The 22724-nt window shown below is 38.7% G+C and overlaps 2 protein-coding genes across 2 annotated transcripts; both read right to left on the bottom strand.

Annotated features, from left to right (window-relative positions):
- Positions 1 to 5485: 5485 nt before the first annotated feature.
- rnf5 (ring finger protein 5) lies at positions 5486 to 13705 on the bottom strand. Its single transcript, XM_067425504.1, has 6 exons — positions 13423 to 13705; positions 10603 to 10621; positions 9587 to 9699; positions 6772 to 6826; positions 6506 to 6614; positions 5486 to 5870 (listed from the first exon to the last, which is right to left on the bottom strand). Exons 1-6 carry the CDS (start codon positions 13689 to 13691, stop codon positions 5752 to 5754), a joined length of 684 nt encoding a protein of 227 aa, XP_067281605.1. The 5' UTR covers positions 13692 to 13705; the 3' UTR covers positions 5486 to 5751.
- Positions 13706 to 18927: 5222 nt separating this feature from the next.
- LOC137048364 (hereditary hemochromatosis protein homolog) lies at positions 18928 to 22724 on the bottom strand. The gene is made up of 3 exons (XM_067426498.1): positions 22715 to 22724; positions 22240 to 22500; positions 18928 to 19277 (listed from the first exon to the last, which is right to left on the bottom strand). The coding sequence occupies exons 1-3, from the start codon at positions 22722 to 22724 to the stop codon at positions 18928 to 18930; spliced, it is 621 nt and encodes a 206-aa protein (XP_067282599.1).

Here is a 22724-nt window from a genome sequence, read left to right as displayed (position 1 = left end):
TTTGAATAAAATAAAAAAATTGTAAATCAAATCAGTCATTCATTACAAATCATACAAGCAGCATGACTAGTGCCTAGTGGACATTGTTGGTATAGCGACTAAAAATAACAAAGTCAAATTTGGAACACAACTTATTTAGACTTAAGGCTTTTCATTTGACAAGAAATTAAATTCAACACATATTGTTTTATAAAATATAAATAAATATTAAATTACTTTTTTTATTACAACAGACTTAAACACCTAATAACTTTTTTGTTTTAAATTTTATTCAACTTATTTCACATGTGCAATAAACTTCCAAGTGTGTTTTTAAAAACAGCCCAAAATTAGGTTCATATTCCAGACCAATCCAGAATTACATTAATTTGAATCTGGACATCCCCTTTTCAGCTCTACCCCCAAAAAGGGGGGGGGGGTGACACTTAAGGGGTTAAGTATGATTTTATTCTTATTATTTCAAGCATATGACATTTTTTTCAGCAGAGAATAATTCGACTGAGCCCGTGAGCGGCGTTCTCAGGGGCGCAGGATCCCAAACTCGCTCCTCCGCCGGGAATAACTCATCATGATTTATCATGAATCAATCATGAACGCACAAGTTTATCCCTGAGGTGCCATGAACATTTATTTTTACGAACATCCACGAGAAACCGTTCCCGTCCGAGTAGAGCGTTAGACGTTACTGATGTGATTTTCCTGAAACTGTGCCTTTGTGAGGGTGTGATTTTTCCTGACACACACATGCCACAAACCAAACTGAGGACGAGTCTGTGAGCCAAAGCCTTTATTAGCTTTATTAATATTATTAGGTGTGTGTTTTTACCGAGATGTGCACAGTGAAACTATATTGCACATATAAATAACCGTCTCTGGCACGGATTAATAACCAGCAATCTGTTCTTCCAAAACTGCTGTACTGTTCATAAAGCCACATTTTACACTTTGTAATAGAAAATATAATGATATATGAAACTGAGCATGAACGAAAGAAAGCCTTTGTTTTTATCGTTACTGTAGTTCATGCTCGTTTCACTTTTTATATGATTTATATTCGGTTGTGATTTAGTATAAATTGGAAATAAACAGAATATTTATTTAAAGATATACATGTATGCATGAATTTAATAAAAACGTTGCATATTAACAGGTGTGTATTTTCATATATTTGCATCAGTTTCATGATTGAATGTGAATGTTGACAGGAACTGAACTGGATTTACTAACCTAAGGCATCCTTGCAACCAAATGATTAGAACAGATAATAACTATTAAAAAATGACACAACGAATTTAGCATTTGCAGGAAACTGGAATAAATGAGTGAAAATGGCTACTCAAATTCACCCTAGCGCCTCCTACCGTATAACACTGAGAACATGGACTGCATGAATTGTGTCAATGAAAGAGTTAATTGTGTGTGTGTGTGTGTGTGTCTTCATCTTCCTGAAACTGAACCAGCAGAACCGGTCTCTAACATCCTCATTATAATCACTCAACAGGTCATAGCTCAAGGTGCAGATATTATATAACTCTTCATAGGTGAAGCCATATCAGCTGACCTTAGCAGTAGACCTGATGAGACATACATACACCAATCAGGCATAACATTATGACCTAATATTGTGTTGGTCCCCCTGAAGGTGTGCTGTGGTATCTGGCACCACATGTTAGCAGCAGATCCTCTAAGTCCTGTAAGTTGTGAGGTGGGGCCTCCATGGATCGGACTTGTTTGTTCAGCTCATCCCACAGATGCTCGATTGGATTGAGATCTGGGGAATCTGGAGGCAGAGTCAACGCCTCAAACTCGTTGTTGAGCTCCTCAAACCATTCCTGAAGCATTTGTGCTTTGTGTCAGGAGCATTATCCTGCTGGAAGAGCCACAGCCACCAGAATACCGTTTCCATGAAAGGCTGAACATGGTCTCAGCAATGCTTAGGTAGGTGGAGCGTGTACCACTGGACCACTGCAGACCGGGAACAGCCCACAAGAGCTGCAGTTCTGGAGATGCTCTGACCCAGTCGTCTAGCCGTCACAGTTTGGCCCTTGTCAAACTCACTCAAATCCTTACGCTTGCCCATTTTTCCTGCTTCTAACACATCAACTTTGAGGACAAAATGTTCACTTGCTGCCTAATATATCCCACCCACTAACAGGAGCCGTGATGAAGAGATCATCAGTGTTATCCACTTCACCTGACAGTGGTCATAATGTTATGCCTGATCAGGATGATATACATTTATATACATACATACAACATGCATCAATATACACACATGTACACACAAAACATATAAACTACTTAAAAATAAATGACTATAAAAATAACCACACCAGTTGTATTAAATGTTTATTTATCAAGTGCCCACACCCGCTTTTTTAGTTTCTGCCCCATATGCACAATAATCATATGCAATTGAGCTACCAAAAGACTTTTTATGGCAAAAAAAAGGCTTGTTACAAACATAATTAACCAGTGATATGCAAAAAAGGAAGAAGACAAACGAGCAATTTCAACTAAAGTCACCCCAAAGTAAGAATCAACGGATTCTGACCATATAAACCCCACCCACTTTTATGCAGAGCAGCCGTCAATCAACACGACATTATTAAAGTGGGCGTGGCCACGACCTTTAGACAAGCGCTCCAAACCGGCCAATCACTGTGCAGCAAGAGGAAATAACACAAATGTTCTTTTTCACAGGATGTTTGTTACACTGACAAACAGTTAAAACCGACAGGATTACAGCCCATCACCTCGTGGCTGTCCATCAACGCAACAGCCAATGACAGAGAGAGACGCTCAAAAACATCATGTACAATATCCATATATACACATACATACACACGAGCAGCTAACACTCCCCAACACTCGCGTACAACAAGTTAAATTCACTTTTTTCAGTTTCGTATCTATGACAATTATATATTTACTCAATGCATAACAAATGTCTCCCACTTCCATCACTCATTCACCCGCTGAATCATAACTGAACGTGTGTGTGCTAACTCATAATCAGGGGATTAATAACAGGTATGACGTGTGTTAGTGCTCACGTCTGCTTTACACAACAAACACACACCAGATAAACCTGTTGTGGAAACACTTCTGAACAGACCTGAAGCTCCACCCGGGTCCGAGCCGCATCTAAACCGAGACTCGCTTCAGCGTCTGATCCAGATCAGCTTATGACGAGTGTGCATCTAAACTACATCACTAACCTGAACATCCCAAACAGATGAATGTTCAGGTCATATTTCACTCCAAAATAAACGGTTTGAAGGACAACTCCGGTGAGAAATGAGTAATTAACAGATGGTTAGCGAGTAGATCGTTCGCTGGGATGCGTTTTCATGAAAATCGAATGTAAAGAGTTTTATCTCTAAAAACAGATTAGCTTAAAACACTTGTCTATGGGGCATGGAATAAGTGAAATTAAGTGCGTTCACACTTGTCTATTTGGTTGGATTAAAACGAACCCTGGTGCGGTTGCTCGGTTAGTGCGGTTCATTTGAACATATGTGAACGCTGCCATCCGAACCCTGGTGCGCACCAAACAAGCGGACCGAGAGCGATAAAAAGATGGGTCTCGGTCCGCTTCCAAACGAACTCTGGTGCGGTTCGATTGATATATGAACGCAACACGGACCAAAGACATGTAGACGGACCAAAAACCGGACGTAATGTCACAAGATGAGACGCATAGTCAGCTGATTTAACGACGCGGAAAGATCGGTGTATCCAAAATGAATACACGTACGTGTACGTTATGTAATGTACGTTAGAGGGCAAACGTAGAGCAACGAGGAAGAGCCTCATCAATATTTGGTCTGACGAGCATGTTTCGAAAATGCTAGAAAAAAAACACAAAAAGCATACCTGGCTCTTCTCATCAGAGGACCTGTGCTGCCCATTATTAGCAGGTACAGACGACAGAACGGCCGTCTCTGTTCTGCACAACGGAGGAAATCCTGCTGCTGTTTTCAATGTTTTGAACACTTTATGAGCTCTTCATGAGTTCTCAGCTGGTAAACATAATGCCATATGTACACGCATACAATGACCGTGTGTAATCCGCACACAGCGTTGTTCTGAATGTTCGGTAAGCCACTCCTACGTCATATAAGCCGACCAATCAGGTTGTGAGCGTCTCCCTGTGCCTTTGGTTTGGTAACTTTAGGTTCGCTGTTAAAAATGCCAGTGTGAACGCTAAGCGGACCAGGACAGGATGTTTTGTTTTTGTTCCGGACCAAATGAACCAAACTACAAGTGTGAACTGAATCGCTAGTTAATACGACTAACAAGGCTCAGAATATCCTCACACTAACACGGCAGCATAATGAGGGTCCCTACATGCAAACCGAAGCATTGAGAACTTTGTAAGAGTACAAACAGTTTAATAAGAAGATACTTTATAAACATAGTACATTACGAGTTTACGGACAGCAGCCATCTTGGAAAACAGTCTTGACGAATCGAGCCACGCGTGCTGTGCTAAGTGAGCTGGTCGATAGGAATTAAGTTTGTGAAATCTAATTAGATGGAAATGCATGAATTATATCAGTTTATTAAAATATATGGTTGACTAACTACAAGGGAAGAAGGCGCCCCATATGAGTCACATTTCGTCACTTTGAGCAGCGCTCGTGGCTCGACTCGTCAACTGTTTTCCAAGATGGCTGCCGTCTGTAAACGCGTAATGTACTGTCTTTATAAAGTATCTTCTTATTAAACTGTTTGTACTCTTACAAAGTTCTCAATGCTTCGGTTTGCATGTAGGGACCCTCATTATGCTGCCGTGTTAGTGTGAGGCTATTTTGAGCCTTTGAACCATCTGTTATTACCCCTAAGGGCATTTCTCACCGGAGTTGTCCTTCAAGAATGATTAAAAACATTTATAAATTCTGAAAAATGCTCATTTGTGTAATACGTGCTGTCCGAACGCACAGTGCAACGGCCAAATAAATCCATAAATCTTCATATTTCTCTCATTTCAGAACGTCTTTGGCATGAAAATGAAAAGCTACAAAAAGTGGTGACCATGGTGAATGAGTCTGGGTGATATTTCACCCCAAAAATCACGAGAAAATACATCATGAGTATTATGAACTCCTTCTGAATTTTCATGATAATTAATTACTTAACAATAAATTACGGTGATTAATTAAACAGTTCCTCCCCTACTGATTACCATAAAACCCAAACATATTTATATTAGTGCTGTCAAACGATTAATCAAATAAAAGTTTGAGTTTATGTGTGTGTGAACTGTGTATAATTATGTAACACACACACACACACACAGGTATATGTTTGTATTTATATCATTTAAATTATATATAAATATTTGAAGAAAAAAAATGTCTTAAATATATATATATATATATAAAATAATTATACACAGTACACACATATAAACAAACGTTTATTTTGGATGCGATCAATAGTTTGACAGCACTGATTAATCACATTAAAGGAATGAGAGTTAGTGGATGAATGTGTTTAATCATCATGAAAATAATGGCAGGGTCATTGCAGTTGATGTTTTTTCTCACTGCAGTCCGAGGTGAAGAAGCCAGATGTTTTGGTGAGATTTATAAGCGGCTGTAGTGTTTGATCTACTGACGGCGGTCATTAATACTGTCTCTCAACACTGATGTGTGTGTGTGTGTGTGTATGTATATGGATACGAGACACAGACAGGTCGTGAGTTTATCTTCTGAAAGCACACACACGCGACAGTGTCCTCGCTCACACACTCAGCATCCAGAAGAAGAAGAAGATGGCCAGGAAGAGGAAGAGCGAGTCCTGCCAGTTGTTGCCGTTGTTGGCATTGCCGTTGCCTTGATGTTCGCCTACATAATGAGGATCTGGACACACACACAGATAAGGTCACAGCTTTAGAAGGATGTTTTAATGGTACAAAAACCTCATATATGTCAAAAGATTAAGAAAAACTTGATTTCTAATGTCATGACCCCTTTAATACTGAGCATATCATAAAGAAGCACAGCAACACTGAATACTGTATATGTGGAAAATATCTTTTTTAACCCTAATTCTGACCCTCTGTTTAAAATGATTTGTTTTTAAGGCGTGGCTCCTTTAAATTTTTCTTACACAAATCCATTTTGGGGTGAACTACCCCCTTAAGGCTTGTCAGTAAACGGCCAGTTATGATTGGCTGATGTCATTGCTCACTTGTAGACCGTGTCAGTCATTATAATGGCCTCTGTTTGCTTTTGACGCCACACTCACATCCAGCCTTTAACCGACTGAACGCCAGTGGGTGGGGCCTATGATGCCATGATGTATTACTATTCGACTGGAGGTAGACACATGCAAATATATTTGCATGTGTGATGTCACAGATCCTGCAAGGAGGATGTTTTAAGCTATGAAACTTGCAGGATGTTTTAATGGTACAAAGACCTCATATGTCAAAAGATGTCATCATGACCCCTTTACCACTGAGCATCTCATAAAGAAGCACAGCAACACTGACCTGGTCTGTGGAAAGGGTCGTTGGCGTTAAAGACTGTGGTGAAAAAACCGAACGGAAAAGCCCCGATCCCAAACGACATGTGAAAGCCTGTGTCGCCAAAACCCTGGAACTGATGCAGAGACGAGAGAGAGAGAGAGAGAGAGAGAGAGAGAGAGAGAGAGAGAGAGAGAGAGAGAGAGAGAGAGAGAGAGAGAGAGAGAGAGAGAGAGATGATCATGTTAATATATTCATAACCACACCATAATGATGTCAGGACCGATGCTCACCCCTCTGCTCTCAGGCTCTGTCCTTTGACCCTGAGGTCGTGGTGGCGTTTTCAATCTGTAACACACACACACACACACACACACACATATATATATATAAGCTCTGCTTTCACCGAAACTACCCGGACCTCTTTTCCCCCAGACCTGCTGCTGTGTAAAGAGCAGTGAAGGTTAGTCAGATGACATAGGACTGCGCGTGACTTTACAGTTCCCACTGGAGTTTGTCCTCAAAAGGAAGCGTAATAACGCCTGAACCGCGTCATCTTATTTTTTAAACTCCATAGTTGATTCGAATAGCAAACGACTCTTACTGCACGTACCATAACAGACTTTAAGGTTGAAATAAAATGCTAAGTGAGCCCAAAATATTCTGAACTTTTTAAAGAAGTACTACTTCATGGCCTGGGCCATTTTAGGGGAAAAATTTGCCGGAGCTTCATTTAGACCCCGATTCCAGCGGTCGAAACACACAGAGTTCCTGAGGAAAGCTCCCATTCGTCATAATCCAAACAACATCTCACACACACACACACACACACACACACACACACACACACACACACACACACACACACACACACACACACACACACACACACACACACACACACACACACACACACACACACACAGTTCTTTAGGAAAGCTCCTGCGGTGGAAATACGGGATTTCCATACGGGATACTAGCCACTCGTCATAATCCAAACGACATCAAACACACACACGCACGCACGCGCACACACACACACACACTCACACACTCACTCACCCACACTCTCTCTCTCTCAAGCACAATACAAATAAGAAATAAATCAAAGGTTTCTTCTCGACAGCTGATATAATTATTAAAATCACATGCAATTAACACATTAGAATAAAAGTAAAACAGATGTTTATAGCAGAAACAGGGTATTAAGCAAACACTTACAAATAAATATTAATAAAATATGATTAATACTACCTACCAATGTCTCCACTGACTAATCACTTCTCTATATTATTTATGTACTATTATAGTTTTTAATAATATTTAGAATTAGCTTTTATTTTTTTATTTTCCTTTTTTTTTAATGGTTTTATTGTTATGTGGTTTTGACATTTTTATTTATTTATGTATTTTTATTTTTTTAAGGTATTTTTTTCCGTTACTAATTTCAGTGCTTCAAATTAAATTTGCATTTCACATTTTTATTTGGTTATGTTTTTTTTAATTAAATATTTAATTTCAGATTTATTAAAATCATTTTTAAATCAATAAAAACAACCCTGGTGCAGGACTACAAACAAACCTGGATTTTCTTTTAAAATCCCACTGATGGTTGTTTATTAACTTTATTAATTTTTCAGCATGAACATGTGACCCAAAGCACACACAAGCTCTACATGAGTTTATGCTCTGAATGTCATGCTATTTTTGGCGTGTGAGTTTTCAGTATTTATGGAATAACTGGATGACCTTCTGCAGAGACTTGACTTTAACTTGACCTTCCATATCCACAAACAAATTAAACATAATCTCTCAAACATCTACTTCTGAACCAAAATCACTACACAAAACCAAAAAATTATTCAAAATGCAAAAAAATAATAATAATATTTGTATTTCTGAGATGACAAGAACTGCACTCACTGATTTAAAGGCACAGTATGTAATTTTTCGCTGCTTATTCAAAACAAAGACGTGTCTTGACTCTTGATTGGGAGGAGCTTTTAGTCTGTCAGACGAGCGCTTCCGCTTCTTCCGCTCATATATGTGTGTGTGTGTGTGTGTGTGTGTGGTAACAGCACTGTTTTATAATATCACACACATGAGTGTGTTAAAGTGATGTTGTAATGCTACTCTGTGCGTCGGCTCGGCTCTACTATGAGACACTTGTTCACACTGCAGTGAGTGAGATCATATTAGGCGGTAAAACATGGTACTCTGTGCGGTAAATCAACAACACCAGATTTAAACAATAAGACGAACTGTGTTGAGCTGGAGAACAATCATTAGTTTCTGTCCATCAATGATCCAAACAGTCTCTAATAAAACACATTAGATATTAAAGCGGCTTTGCGGTTTCCATGGTTACTACAAAATAAAAGCGGAGGGTAACGAGGGTATGATCAGTGTTGCCACAGTTTCTTTGAAAAAGTAATCTGATTACTCCTTTAAAAAGTGACTTAGTTACTTTACAGATTACTTGATTTTAAAAGTAACTAAGTAAGATTACAAGTTACTTTATCAGTTACATTCAGCAGTTTCCGACAACACCCCTGCCGCCTCAACATAGAATTGCCAACACTCACTTTATTAGAAGTGCATTTTTAACAGTAACGTCAACAATGTATCTCCTGACATTTTAAATTTAAAAAATACTCTCCCCAAGACGCAAGAAAGCAAAGAAAATGACTAAAATAGTAACTCACAGTGACTTACTTTACTTTAAGTGACTTTAATCTGAGTACTGGTTTGGAAATAGTAATGCGTTGGATTACTCATTACTGGAAAAAAGTAGTCCGATTAGAGTAACGCATTACTATGTAACTAAGTTACCGGCATCACTGGGTATGATGTCATTGATAGGCGACACACACACATGGTCCATGTCCTGGTTAAAAGCGCTTATTTCTCTGGATTTAAACATTCTTGGTAACTTTTGGGATAATGTAAATAAACAAGTCAACAAAATATATAACACTGTTCTAGTGGTGTCAAAAATCGTACATATTGTGCCCTTAAACATGCATCTTAATAAGGTCATGTGACATTGTATCAAACTCCAGTTTTAACGCTGAGCAGATGAAGTGTGTATAATAACAGGAGCAGTACCTGGGATCTTCCTGGCTGGTGCTGCCGCGGCCGTACAGAGGAATGACTTTATCTCGGCTGATTCCTGCTTTACACACCGGACACTGCTGCCGGCTGGGCCGCGTCTCCAGCCACTGAAACACACCAGACAACGTTTCTAAAAGGAGTCGCTAATGTTCCTTAAAGCTCATTTAATTGATCAAAAATACAGTAAAAAATCTGAAATATTATTATTATGTACATCATCTGTTCTCTCTGTGAATATACAGTAAAGTGTAATTTATTCCTGTGATCAAAGCTGAATTTATCATCATTACTCCAGTCTTCAGAGTCACTGATCCTTCACTAATCATTCTCAGATGAGGATCTGACGATCAACACACAGTTATGATTATGTGTAAATGTATTGTGGAAACTGTTGCATTTTATTTTTCTGGGTTTTTTGATAAATAGAAAGTTTTCTGATCAATTTAATGCAAGTATGAACAGCTATAATATCATTTATAATGTCAGCCATTATATTACTTATACAATTTAGTAGATAAGTGTTCATTGGTGAAGTCGCTCTCATATTTTGAATGTTTGCATGTCATTTCACTCTAGTGAGTCACATAGTGCGAGTGTGCAAAACAAATCACACACACACGTTTGTTTTTGTGACATATGGGGACACTGCATAGGCGTAAAAGTTTTAATACTGTACAAACCGTATTTTCTATCCCCCTGCCCCTAAACCTATCCATCACACGCACGCACGCACGCTCACTCACTCGCACTCTGCATTTACTTTCTTAAAAAAACTTTTAAAAAAATATTTCACCCTCTCCTTGTAATACCTGTGTCATGCCTATGTCATTATACACATTTGTGTCGTTCCACACACACACACACACACACTCACTCGCTCACACACTCACTTTCTTAAAAAAACGTTAAAAAAATATTTCACCCTCTCCTGTAATACCTGTGTCATACCCATGTCATTATACACATTTGTGTCCTTACACACACTCACACTCACACACACACACACTCACCTGATGAAGACAAGGCCAACTGTACCAGGAGCCAACATACCAAGAGAGACAGAGAGAGAAATAAAAAATTAGTTAATGCATTTATGATATAACATTCAATATCCAACAGTATTCCTGTAGCTCAAACCGTAAAGCAACTCAAAACGCATGGTCATGTGTTCGATTCCCAGGGAATGCATGAACCAATCGGATGCAATGCATGTCAGATACACGCATCTGCCAAATGCATGAATGTAAAAGTTTATAGTTAACATAAAACAATACTCATCATCTGCATAAATCAGATCTGTCTGCATATCTAAGGATTTATTTGGCATGAAAATTAAAAGCTTAAATAAGGTTGTGAATATAAAATATGGTGAATCTCATGAAATCGGTCAATGCGTCAGAGTAATAAAAATCACGAATACAATGAAAATTAAATTATACTTAGAGGTTGTTAATTGATGCTATTTGATTCTGGTGATGCTGTCAGCCTGCATTATTTACAATATCATATTTAACAGTGAAAAACTACATTACCCATGATGCCGTAGAGGAAGTTACACCAATGAGAGAGTTAAAATAATCTTGTTTTTATACATATATAATCAACATTTGTAAATGAGTATTTTTATATTCCTTCATTGTTTTTAATTGGATTATGCTGTTCGCAATGCATCATGGGATTGTAGTTCTTTCCCTCAATAGAGCCATTAAGTTCACAGTCTTGTACTTTTATACCTCCAATTAAAGTTTGTACTGTTATAACTCCTCGTAGCTGGTCGGTTTGGTTCATAGCTGTATATCTCTTTAACAAAGACTATTTAAATAGTTCATATGAGAGAAATTAATGGGAAAAAAACACACGGAAAGCCTCAAAACTCTCATGTTGAGTGTACAGTATAACCTATAAAGCTGATTATAAAGTAATATGATGTCAAATCAGACAGGAAGAAAGTGTGTAGGCTGAACCTGATGGGTTTGTTGCCTAAATATTCGATACCTAACAGACGTTTGTCATGCAAACACAATCACAAACACAAATCTGCAGATCTACACAACAAACATGAGCCGTATGAAGGGTCGTAAGCACACAAACAGAGGGTCAGCGTTACGTGTGCGTCTATTCTTACTCCTCAATCCTCCAGTCGAGTCTAATCTCTCATTAACCTGATAATCACTAAACGCTGGGGAAGATCTCGTCCAACTCACGCTGCAGAAAACACACACACACACACACACCTGAAGGGCTCGAACTCACTCAGTTCAGCAGAAAATAACGACATGCTTTGATCAAATTAACTCTTCAAGCCATTGCAAAACTGACTGAGACAGACACAGACACACGTCTGTTTGTTCTGATTTCTGTCTGTCGTTTATTACACTAAACCACACTAATGCAGACGGGCTGAAACACGCTAAACACTACTTAGTTTCCTTAACTCTTATTGTTTCATATTTGAATGCATTAATAGGCCTCAAATGTTCACTGATAAACCTTCACAATCTCCTGCAGTCCTTCTGCAGTCTGACTGATAGTTTAGACTCTTTTATCAAGTAAACGCAAGGCTAACTTTGATATGGTTAGTGATATTTCAGCTGGACTGAAGCAGCTTTACTTAATCATCCATCATTGTTTATTAGAAAAATCACGAGTATCAAATATGATCACCAGGTTTATTAGTTAATCTCTGCATTGCATTGCATTACATGAGCTTTTATCATAAAACCAACTATTTAAATATCAATTTAATGAGGCATTAATGGCAGATAATGATATTTATATGCATTTTATGTTGCTTTTTAGTCATTTAAATATCAGCATCTGCACCCAATTTCATATTTTTACTCAGTTTGCGCCTCTGAATAAAATTGAGATGTTTTTTCCCCTCTCCATATTATCATTATATCAGACTACATGAGGTATAAAAGCATAATGCATCAAATATGATACTCGACAAAACTAAATATGATACTCGGCATCTAAAGGTTCAATAAACTGACACTTCGTTTTACAGTGTCCTTGTTACATGTACTTGTACATGTAAATTATGCATAATTACATGCAACTAACCCTAAAGCAAGTACATTTTGTTAATAAATATTACTCGTTACTTAAATATATAAATACACTGTAACAATGACATCTTAAAATAAAGTGTAACCAAAAAAAACAAAACGATTTTGTCTGACTAGTATGTGTTATGTCAGGTGTTACAATGTTAAAAACTCTCAGATGAATGTCACGAGGCGCTTCAAATAACAAAACACACTTAAACGAGATGAAAAATCATCTTATTGTAGTGCATGATGACAATAAAGACTCAAGAGACAGCAGAGCTTCATCCTGTCAATCAAAAAAAAAAAAAAACACCACAGCAAACAGCATTTACAACACAAAAGCCATAGCTGGAGAAGAAATACTGTGATTTTACTTCTGCAAAATCATAGTGCATATTAATGCAGGGGCTCATATTGACTTCATGTTTACTATAGCAATAACTGATGTCCTAACTGAGGAGATACTGTCATGAACTATTCAGTGTATCTGATGTATTATATCAGTGAAGGCAGATACAAAGTTACTACATTGTAACAGTAGTAACTTTAGGAGTGTGATTAATTAACATTAATGAGCTTTAATATCAGAGCCTTGCCTGTCAGTCACTGTTGTTCTCTGGCATGTTGTGCTAATGTTAATAACAATAACAGCTAACATTATCATCAGCACGGCTAGGTATGGTTACTATGGTAAAGGGTCTTGTTGTCAAGCTGTGTGTGTTGTTTACCCTCCTACTGTTATGATATTGATGGTGATCGATTATCTATCGGTTGTACCAGAACAGGTGTCCGCAGAGGCTGATGACCGCGTCTCGGGCGGTGTCCAGGCATATGTTACACTCGAAAGTGGCCCGATCTCTGTCCCGCTCGCCCTCCGCGCTTCCTCCCGGCCCTGCTCCGCCTCCGCTGCCGGGGACCCCCGCTCCTCTGGCGGGCGCGCCGTCACTCGAGCTCCGCTGCTGCTCTGCGGCCTCCATCCTCTCGCGCTCGCACTCACTGCGCGTACACTCCTGCGTCTCGCTCTCGCGCGGACGTGACGCCATCATGCCAGTCAGCAGCCCCTCCCACTCCGCGAGAACGCTTCCGCTTGAATGGGATTTAAAGGGGTAGTTCACCCAGAAAAATTAAATTAGCCCATGATTTACTCTCCCTCAAGCCATCCAAGGTGTATATGACATTCTTCTTTCAGACTAACACAATCAGCATTATATAAAAGACATATCCCGCTGGCTTTATAATGGGGTGAATGTAGATTTTGAAGCCAAAAAAGTGCATCTATCCATCATGAAAGTGCTCCACGCGACTTTTTTTTTGGGGGGGGGGAATAAATGCATTAAAATATCAATATTAAACGCATTATAAAGTAAAATATCTAGCTTCCGGCGGACCATCTTCTGTATTCAACTTACACCACTAGATGCCGCTAAAATTCAAACACTGCACCTTTAAGCAAGTTTGTTTACCGTAGTTATTAACGATAACTGTTTATTTTAAGTATTTATTTTAGAGAGAACTGGTTACCATGATACATTATTGTAAAGGTGGTAAATAGCAACATACTTCGATCCGTAATGATTCAAAAATACATATTAGATTCTTGAACAGTTCATTCAAACGAACCGATTCTGCAATGAACCGGACTTTAAACGCTAATAGAGGCTAAATCTTCAACTCATTTCTGAGTGACAGATTCATCCTCCAACAGCATTATTTACCATGGGAGTATTACAAATAAAACAGTTGACAATATGTATTATTATCATATAGTTTACAGTTAAGGCTGCCAGTTTTTGTCCTGTCAGCTGAAGGAAATAATGATCTGTAGGCTAATTAATATAAATGGAGGTGGTTTAAATAATGAGAATGAATAACTTTATTTTGACAAATTAAATAAAGATGGATCAGCTTATGTTCTGATATTCGTGTGCTGTGAAAAGAGCACATGAGGAGTGTTTTAATGACAGTCTGTGATTAAAGTGGATCATCGTTTGTTTGTGTGTAAATTAACGATTCTCAGTTTCTCTCTCTCACACACACACACACACACACACACACACACACCTGCTGTGGTCTGTTATTGACACTCAATCTGTCCACATCTGCATGACACATCAATGGATTGCATTTATATAGATGGTAAATGGACTGCATTTATATAGCAAAGCGAAAATATTTTATCCAAAGCGCTTTACATTTTTGCCTCACATTCACCCATTCATACACCGACGGCGATGTCAGTAAGGCGCCATCCAGCTCGTCGGGAGCAGCTGGGGTTAGGTGTCTTGCTCAAGGATCATATCAATGATATTTTCAATGATATTTATTGATGATTCCTGTAAACATGCCACACATATAAACCCATATTGCTCACACAAGAGTGTAAACACAGTAAATATGATGATACTTTTGGTTATTTAGCAGGACACTGCACAATATAGAGGATATCAAAGCGGCATTCTGCCCTCTGCTGGTTACAGTAATCCCTTAAAGCTCTTGAATAATGAGACAAAGACACAAACCTCTTAATACTGTCCTGTGGTTTGGTTCATCTCTGCTTCAGTCAAGAGAAAACATTAAATCTACAGTAAAATCATTCAAACTGGCAGAAAAATAACCTAACTCTACTGCATACTGTAAAAATACTTTTAGGCAAGACTAAGAAAAATACAATCCTGGGGTTTCACAGACAAAAGCTAGCCCCAGATTAAAATACGTTTGAGCTGCTTGAGCGTTAACTGATAGAAACTAACAGTGACATATCCTTAAAGACAGTATCAGTGCCATTGTTTCATCTCAAGACTCACACCACTGATGCCATGTTTATAAAAAATACATAAATGTCCAAAAAGAACTAAGGCCTAATACTGGCTTAATTTAAGCCTGTCTGTAACTGAGCCAAATATATTTACAATTATTTATAGCACTGATGCATTGAATACAAGACAGTACAAGCAACGTACAACATGAAAAACAGTGTAATGTGCAGATAAAGTATTTTAGACCATATTTTACTATAAAGTGCAACATTGTTAAAGAGTTTATTTATTACCCTGATGACGTTTCCTGAACTAGAAAACACTATTTTAACCTCCCCTGGTACTGTATGTACCATGACTCAGTATGAGTTAGTAACTAATCAAACCACTAACACTAAAGTAACACATCTTACAGTACGCTGATTCAATTTAGTTTCTGGTGTCCTCAAAATCAGCATGAAACGGAAGTTGAGTTAATCTTTTCTTCTCTATTGTGCCGTATATCCGAGTGAATCGGATGTTCTCAAACAAGAACAAATGTTGGGCGGGGCTTGATTGTGTCTGTGGGGAATTGATTGGATGATTGGATGATGGTGGTTTGCTATTGGCCGATCTCATGTGAGTGACATTTTGCCCCGCCCTCATCATTAGACAAGAGAAGCTGCAAGAGGGAGGGGAAGTTGTTCAGATTCAAGATTACCAGGAACATGACTTAAAAAAAGTCTAAGAAATCTGTTCAGAAAGAGTAGAGTTACAGACGAAGCGGAGAGCAGGTGTGTTTTGGTACATGTGTTTCCTGACCCCATACACTCATGTGCTTAATGCAGGGTCTGATTCGTCTGTGGAGTGAAAGCTGTGCTGACGTCGTGGAATGACTGATGTTCAGGATTCAACCTCAACAACTGCTTGATCTTCTGTGTCCTTTCTGTCTTAAAGGGATAGTTCACCCAACAATTTAAATGTGATGTTTATCTGCTGACCCCCAGTGCATCCAACATGTAGGTGTGTTTGTTTCTTCAGTCGAACACAAATGAAGATTTTTAACTCAACCGTTGCTGTGTGTCGGTCATATAATCATGTGAATGGGTAACAATTCTATGAGAGCAAAAAAAAAAACCATGCTTAGATAACATGCACAAAGAGCCCTGTGGCTCATGACAACACTGATATCTTAAGACACAAAACGATCCGTATGTGTGAGAAATCAAGCCGTATTTATATATTTTTTTAAATCTTAAATACAACGCTATATCCAACAGCCAAAAACACGCTTCACTTTTGGTAAGGAAGGTCAGTATCCACGCTCTGGGTATGGGATATACGAGACTCAGAGCCATTGAAATATACGAGCCAGAGCGTGGATACTGACCTTACCGGAAGTGGTTGGAGTTAAAAATCTTCATTTGTGTTCGACTGAAGAAACAAACACACCTACATGTTGGATGCCCTGGGGGTCAGCAGATAAACATCACATTCTCAGTTTTGGGTGAACTATCCCTTTAAACTGAAAAACAAAACTGCTGATTAAAAAAAATTCTCAGTAAACCTTTATTTTAGTGTCCAATTCTCATATTAACGAGGTGCTTATTGTCATGCATATTACTAGGACATTGGCTGTTTATTAGTACTTATAAAGCACAGATTAATGTGTTATTCTACATCCCTTAATCTAAACTACCTTACTAACTATTATAATCAGTAATTAAGAGTTTATTGAGATAAAGTCATAGTGTCACATGCCTGTCCTGTCTCGTGAGCACATGTGGTGTTTTGTTAGTTTGGGTTATGCGCTCCTGTCTCTGTCTTGATCCCACGCCTCTTGTTCTCTCATTATTGGTTTCATTTGTCCCAGCTGTGGTCCCTCATTCCCTGCCTGATTTGTCCCCTTTATAAGCTCCCGGTGTTTGTTAGTCTTTGTCGGATCGTCGTTGTGTCTACGTCTCCCGGTTCCCTGTGTTGGTATGTTTTGAGTTTTAAGTATTTCTAGTTTATGTTTTCTTCCCCTCGTGGGTTTTGTTTTGTGATGATGTTTTATTTACTACAAATAAAACTACAATTAAAATGTAAACTACTGACATAAATTACTCCCGTTATTCATATTTCGTTAAAAATTAACTTAAGCATTACTGAGGTTTGGCAGTGAGATGTCCTTGGATCTGCAGCGTCCTAAAATACAGAATAACAGCATTTTAATACTATATATATATATATATATATATATATATATATATATATATATATATATAATACACTAATTCTTTTAAGAGAAACTACTGATCTTACTTGGCGGTGGTAACAGCAGGGTATTCTGGGTAACGGTGTTCTGATCTGTGTCTTCTCTCTTCATGGCTGGAAAAAACAAAAACAAATTTCCCATCATGTCTGCCTGACTAAACTATAAATAGAATTAAAAATATATATAAACCCATTTTAACTCACCAAAGTCAGGCAGAGAGATGATTTTGGAGCCCATTGCACCTAGAAAATTCATAAAGGGCACGTTCAGTGAGTCTGTCTGTGTGTGTGTGTGTGTGTGTGTGTGTGTGTGTGTGTGTGTGTGTGTGTGTGTGTGTGTGTGTGTGTGTGTGTGTGTGTGTGTGTGTGTGTGATGAATTCAGATGTTCTAACCTCGAGCAGCTCCTGGAGTCGCTTCAGTGTCACAAAGACTTTGAGTGTCATGAAGCTCCTCAGCTGAAAGAGACGACAGAGAGGAATGATTCAAACAGACCTGAACAACGTGTGTGTGTGTGTGTGTGTGTGTGTGTGTGTGTGTGTGTGTGTGTGTGTGTGTGTGTGTCATGAAGCTCCTCAGCTGAAAGAGACGACAGAGAGGAACGATTCAAACAGACCTGAACAACGTGTGTGTGTGTGTGTGTGTGTGTGTGTGTGTGTGTGTGTGTGTGTGTGTGTGTGTGTGTGTGTGTGTGTGTGTGTGTGTGTGCGTGTGTGTGCGTGTGTGTGCGTGTGTGTGTCATGAAGCTCCTCAGCTGAAAGAGACGACAGAGAGGAACGATTCAAACAGACCTGAACAACGTGTGTGTGTGTGTGTGTGTGTGTGTGTGTGTGTGTGTGTGTGTGTGTGTGTGTGTGTGTGTGTGTGTCATGAAGCTCCTCAGCTGAAAGAGACGACAGAGAGGAACGATTCAAACAGACCTGAACAACGTGTGTGTGTGTGTGTGTGTGTGTGTGTGTGTGTGTGTGTGTGTGTGTGTTCAGGACCTACTCTGAATCTCCTCCGCTCTGGGATCTGTGGGGTTTTCATCATCTGAATCATTTAAAGCAGCAGCAAAACCTCTATATATTTCGGGCCCTGACGGAGTTCAGAATGAAATGATGATTATTAAACGTGTTCATATATTTAGTCATGATCACAGTGAGGCTGTACAGCTCTTCAGCTCTTTTACTAATCTTTGTCGTGTTCTAGGTCATTTATATATGATTTGTTTTACTACAGACAAACCACTAATAGACACCAAACAACCTTTTACTGATTTACTGATCATGCCTCAACTGAAAACAGCACAGACTAATGATTGATCTTGAGAATCCATATAGTCAGACTCAGTCCTGTATGGTTGATGGTGTTACCCCTGCTGATGACGGGCGGGTCAGTCAGACTCTGGTGCTCCACCACACACTTATACTCATACTGAGCTCTTTCAGACGGCAGGATCTCCAGGCTCTTCCTCAGCTGAAAGGATCCGTCTGCGTTCGGTCTGACTCCCTCTGAGTTCAGCTGCTCATCAGGTAAAGCCGTCTGATGGTGTCTGATCTCCATCTGCACATGTTTAGGGGAGAAGCCTGTGGCCAAACACACCAGCAGCTGCTTGACTGAAGATCCAGACGCTTTTACAAGAGTGTGAACACGAGGACGAGCTGCAGGACAGACAGACACGAGTCCTTAAAATAACACACCAGCATGTGGCACTGCTCTGCTGGCGACTCGGACACGTGTACGTTGGCCAGCTTGTTGTTTTATGTGTTCATGTTTTAAGTACGACCTGAATGATTTCTTTCTTAGGTTTGAGTCATCCACAGAACCAATGTGTAATCTGGATTATATTACATGTGACTCAGGTCAGAGGCTAGAAATTGCACCAGGGAGAGTTAGGTCATTATTTAGAGGGATATGTACTAAAAAATCTACGGGTCCTGATGGTATTTCTGCTTTCCTGCTAAAAACTTGTGCTAATGAGCTTACTTCAGCATTCTGCCCCATTTTTCAGAAATCTTTGGACTCGCATATTATTCCATCTTTATGGAAAAAAACTATAATTACGCCAGTTCCTAAGAAAGCGTGCCCAGTTGAGAATTGTGATTTTAGACCTGTGGCTTAGATTTCAAATATTATGAAATGTTTTGAGAAACTCGTTGTATCTGTTTTAAAGAATCAGGTTAAATTAATCCTTGACCCATTTCAGTTTGCTTATAAAGTTGGACGGGACACTGAGGATGCTATTAATTGCATCACTCATTTGGTTAATAGTCATTTAGAAGATTCACATGCATATGCCCGTTTACTCTTTATAGATTTTAGCTCCGCATTTAATACACTTCAACCCATGATACTGATAAATAAGTTGTTAGGGTTAAATGTAAATCCATTCTGCATTAAGTGGTTCTACTCTACTAAAATGTATTATTATTATTATTATTATTACTCGTTTTTAACTAATCGTACACAACAGGTCAGAGTTAATAACTCTTATTCAGAGGTGAAAAATAGTAATATAGGGGCCCCGCAAGGTTGTGTCAGTTCACCCATTTTATTTACACTTTATACTAATGATTGTGTTGCTAGTCAGGAGAATACATTTTTTATAAAATTCTCTGATGATACTGCAATACTGAGCTTATTGAATAGAAAAACAAAACCTTTGCAGTACTTTGCTGATGTGGACAGGTTTGTTGCCTGGTGTGACTCTAATACTTTGCTTTTAAATGAAAAAAAGACTGTTGAAATGATTTTTGATCCTAGATCTGTGGGGGATCACAGTCCTGTTATAATACATGGCAATATTATTGAACAGGTTTCTTCAATCAAATATTTAGGTGTTTATGTAGACAACTTATTATGTTGGTCTCCTCACATTAACAGTCTATGGATTACAGCAAAGGTTATACTTCCTGCGAAGGTTAAAGTGTTTGGAGTAAATCAGAAGATCTTGGTTTTGTTTTATCAATCTGTATTTGAGAGTTTAATTAGGTATGGAATCACTGCTTGGTATGGGAACCTGAATGTTCAATTAAAAACAAAATTAGCACGACTAGTACACACTGCTCAAAAAATTATAGGGTTGAAGGATAAACTAATTATACAAGAGCTGTACGAGGCATCGGTTTTTAAACAAGCTAAAAAAATTGTTGCTGATGACACACATATTTTGCATATGTATTTTAATTTGTTACCATCAGGGAGACGATTTAGGGTTTTGAAGTGTAAGTCAAATCGTTACAAAAATTCTTTTGTGCCAACTGCGGTGAAAATCTTAAATAGAGAATCTTATGTCTTATATATAATGCTGTTATTTTATATTAAAATTTAGGCTTTTTATGTATGTATTGTTATATTGTACACTGGCCATGTCACGGTGTCTAAGACAAATTTCCCAGCAATGGGACAATAAAGTATATTCTATTCTATTCTATTCTATTCTATTCTATTCTATTCTATTCTATTCTATTCTATTCTATTCTATTCTATTCTATTCTATTCTATGTAAAGAATGCATTCAACACAATCTGATGCAAACTTAGCCTGGGAAAACCCAGACAACTTCCGGCAAATTTAGATTTGCTCTGCAGGCAAAGAGCTCATTCAAACCCATTTCTAAATCCGTTGAAATCGTGGCACCAATCAGAAACATCGGGGTGGGCTTTACACGACGACAGCAGAACAACGGTGAAGCAGATTTTGTACATTACTAAGATGGATGCCGCCGTGAACATCACTCATTCGAATCAGCTATTGTTTCTGTTTTAAGCGATTTAAGCTTTTCCTTTTCTTTACAACCCGAGCAAAGAACAACACTCGGCTACCAGATGTGGATTACACCGGCTACTGTGATGAGGAGGATGGGGAGTGTGATCATGTGCTCACACACACACACACACACACACACACACACACACACACACACACACACACACACACACACACACACACACACACACACACACACACACACACACACACACACACACACACACACACACACACACACACACACACACACACACACACACACACACCTCTGGATCTGACCTTTCTGTGCTTATTTCCTCCCACTAGATCTGGTAGTTATGTAAAAATTAAAAAAAAAATTTTTTTTAAAAAGCTAGCATAACTATGCTCAAGTCTGAAAATGTTCTAACACAAATTACTGAATTTGAATAAAGTTTGTGAGACAATTTTCCAAAGACTGCAAATCACGTAATTTTTACAAAAAAGGTGTGTAAAATTTTGGTTTTCCCAATTTTGCAAAAATGTTGACAGAGTGGTGGTGGACACTATTATCAGCTATTATCAAATTTATTTTACAACAACGGCAAAAGTTGTCAGAAGCCATTTCAACATCTTCCTCAAAATCACAAACAGAGAATTACTGTCAGTCTCAGATGATTCTCTGTCGTTCTGCCTACGTCATCGTCTGTTGGTGACACACACACACACACACACACACACACACACACACACACACACACACACACACACACACACACACACACACACACACACACACACACACACACACCCTTTGGAAATGATTTGTCTATGAAGCTTTGCCAGATCATAACTGAGAATGCTCTGGTTTTAACCATGCTAATGCAAACTCACACTTCATGATGATCTTTCCCTCTCGCTGAAGGTCGGTGACGCTGCTTAACGTCTCCACACATTTCCTCTCCAGGCTGGAAACTGATTCTCTGTCCCATGTGACATTATGGTCAAGGACTAAAGGCTTCCAGTGCATTGAGAGGTCAAAGGTCAAGGTCTGGCCATCATAGGCGTATTCATCAGTGCCTTGAGGAAACATCACTAAACCATCAGAGCGACGCTCAACCGCAAAGCCGTGCCTCCACTGAACAACATGAACATCTGAAGAGAAACAGAGGATTAAAGGAGATCACTTTTAAAATACAGTCTTTCATACTCAACTTAAAAAAAGCATAACTGGTGCGACGATGATGTAGCGTAAGTGTTTGAACCGCAAGAGGCATTACACTTTCTGTCTAAGTTCAATAAGGAAGGCGGTCTGGCGGAAGCAAGATATTTTACTTTATATAGTTTTAAATATGGATATTTTTCTTACACAAACCCAT

Source organism: Pseudorasbora parva, chromosome 19 (assembly GCF_024679245.1).
Source record: "Pseudorasbora parva isolate DD20220531a chromosome 19, ASM2467924v1, whole genome shotgun sequence".
In the NCBI taxonomy this organism is placed as follows: Eukaryota; Metazoa; Chordata; class Actinopteri; order Cypriniformes; family Gobionidae; genus Pseudorasbora; species Pseudorasbora parva.
Note: the sequence above shows the minus strand (reverse complement) of the source record. Positions and strands in the feature narration are given on the sequence as shown.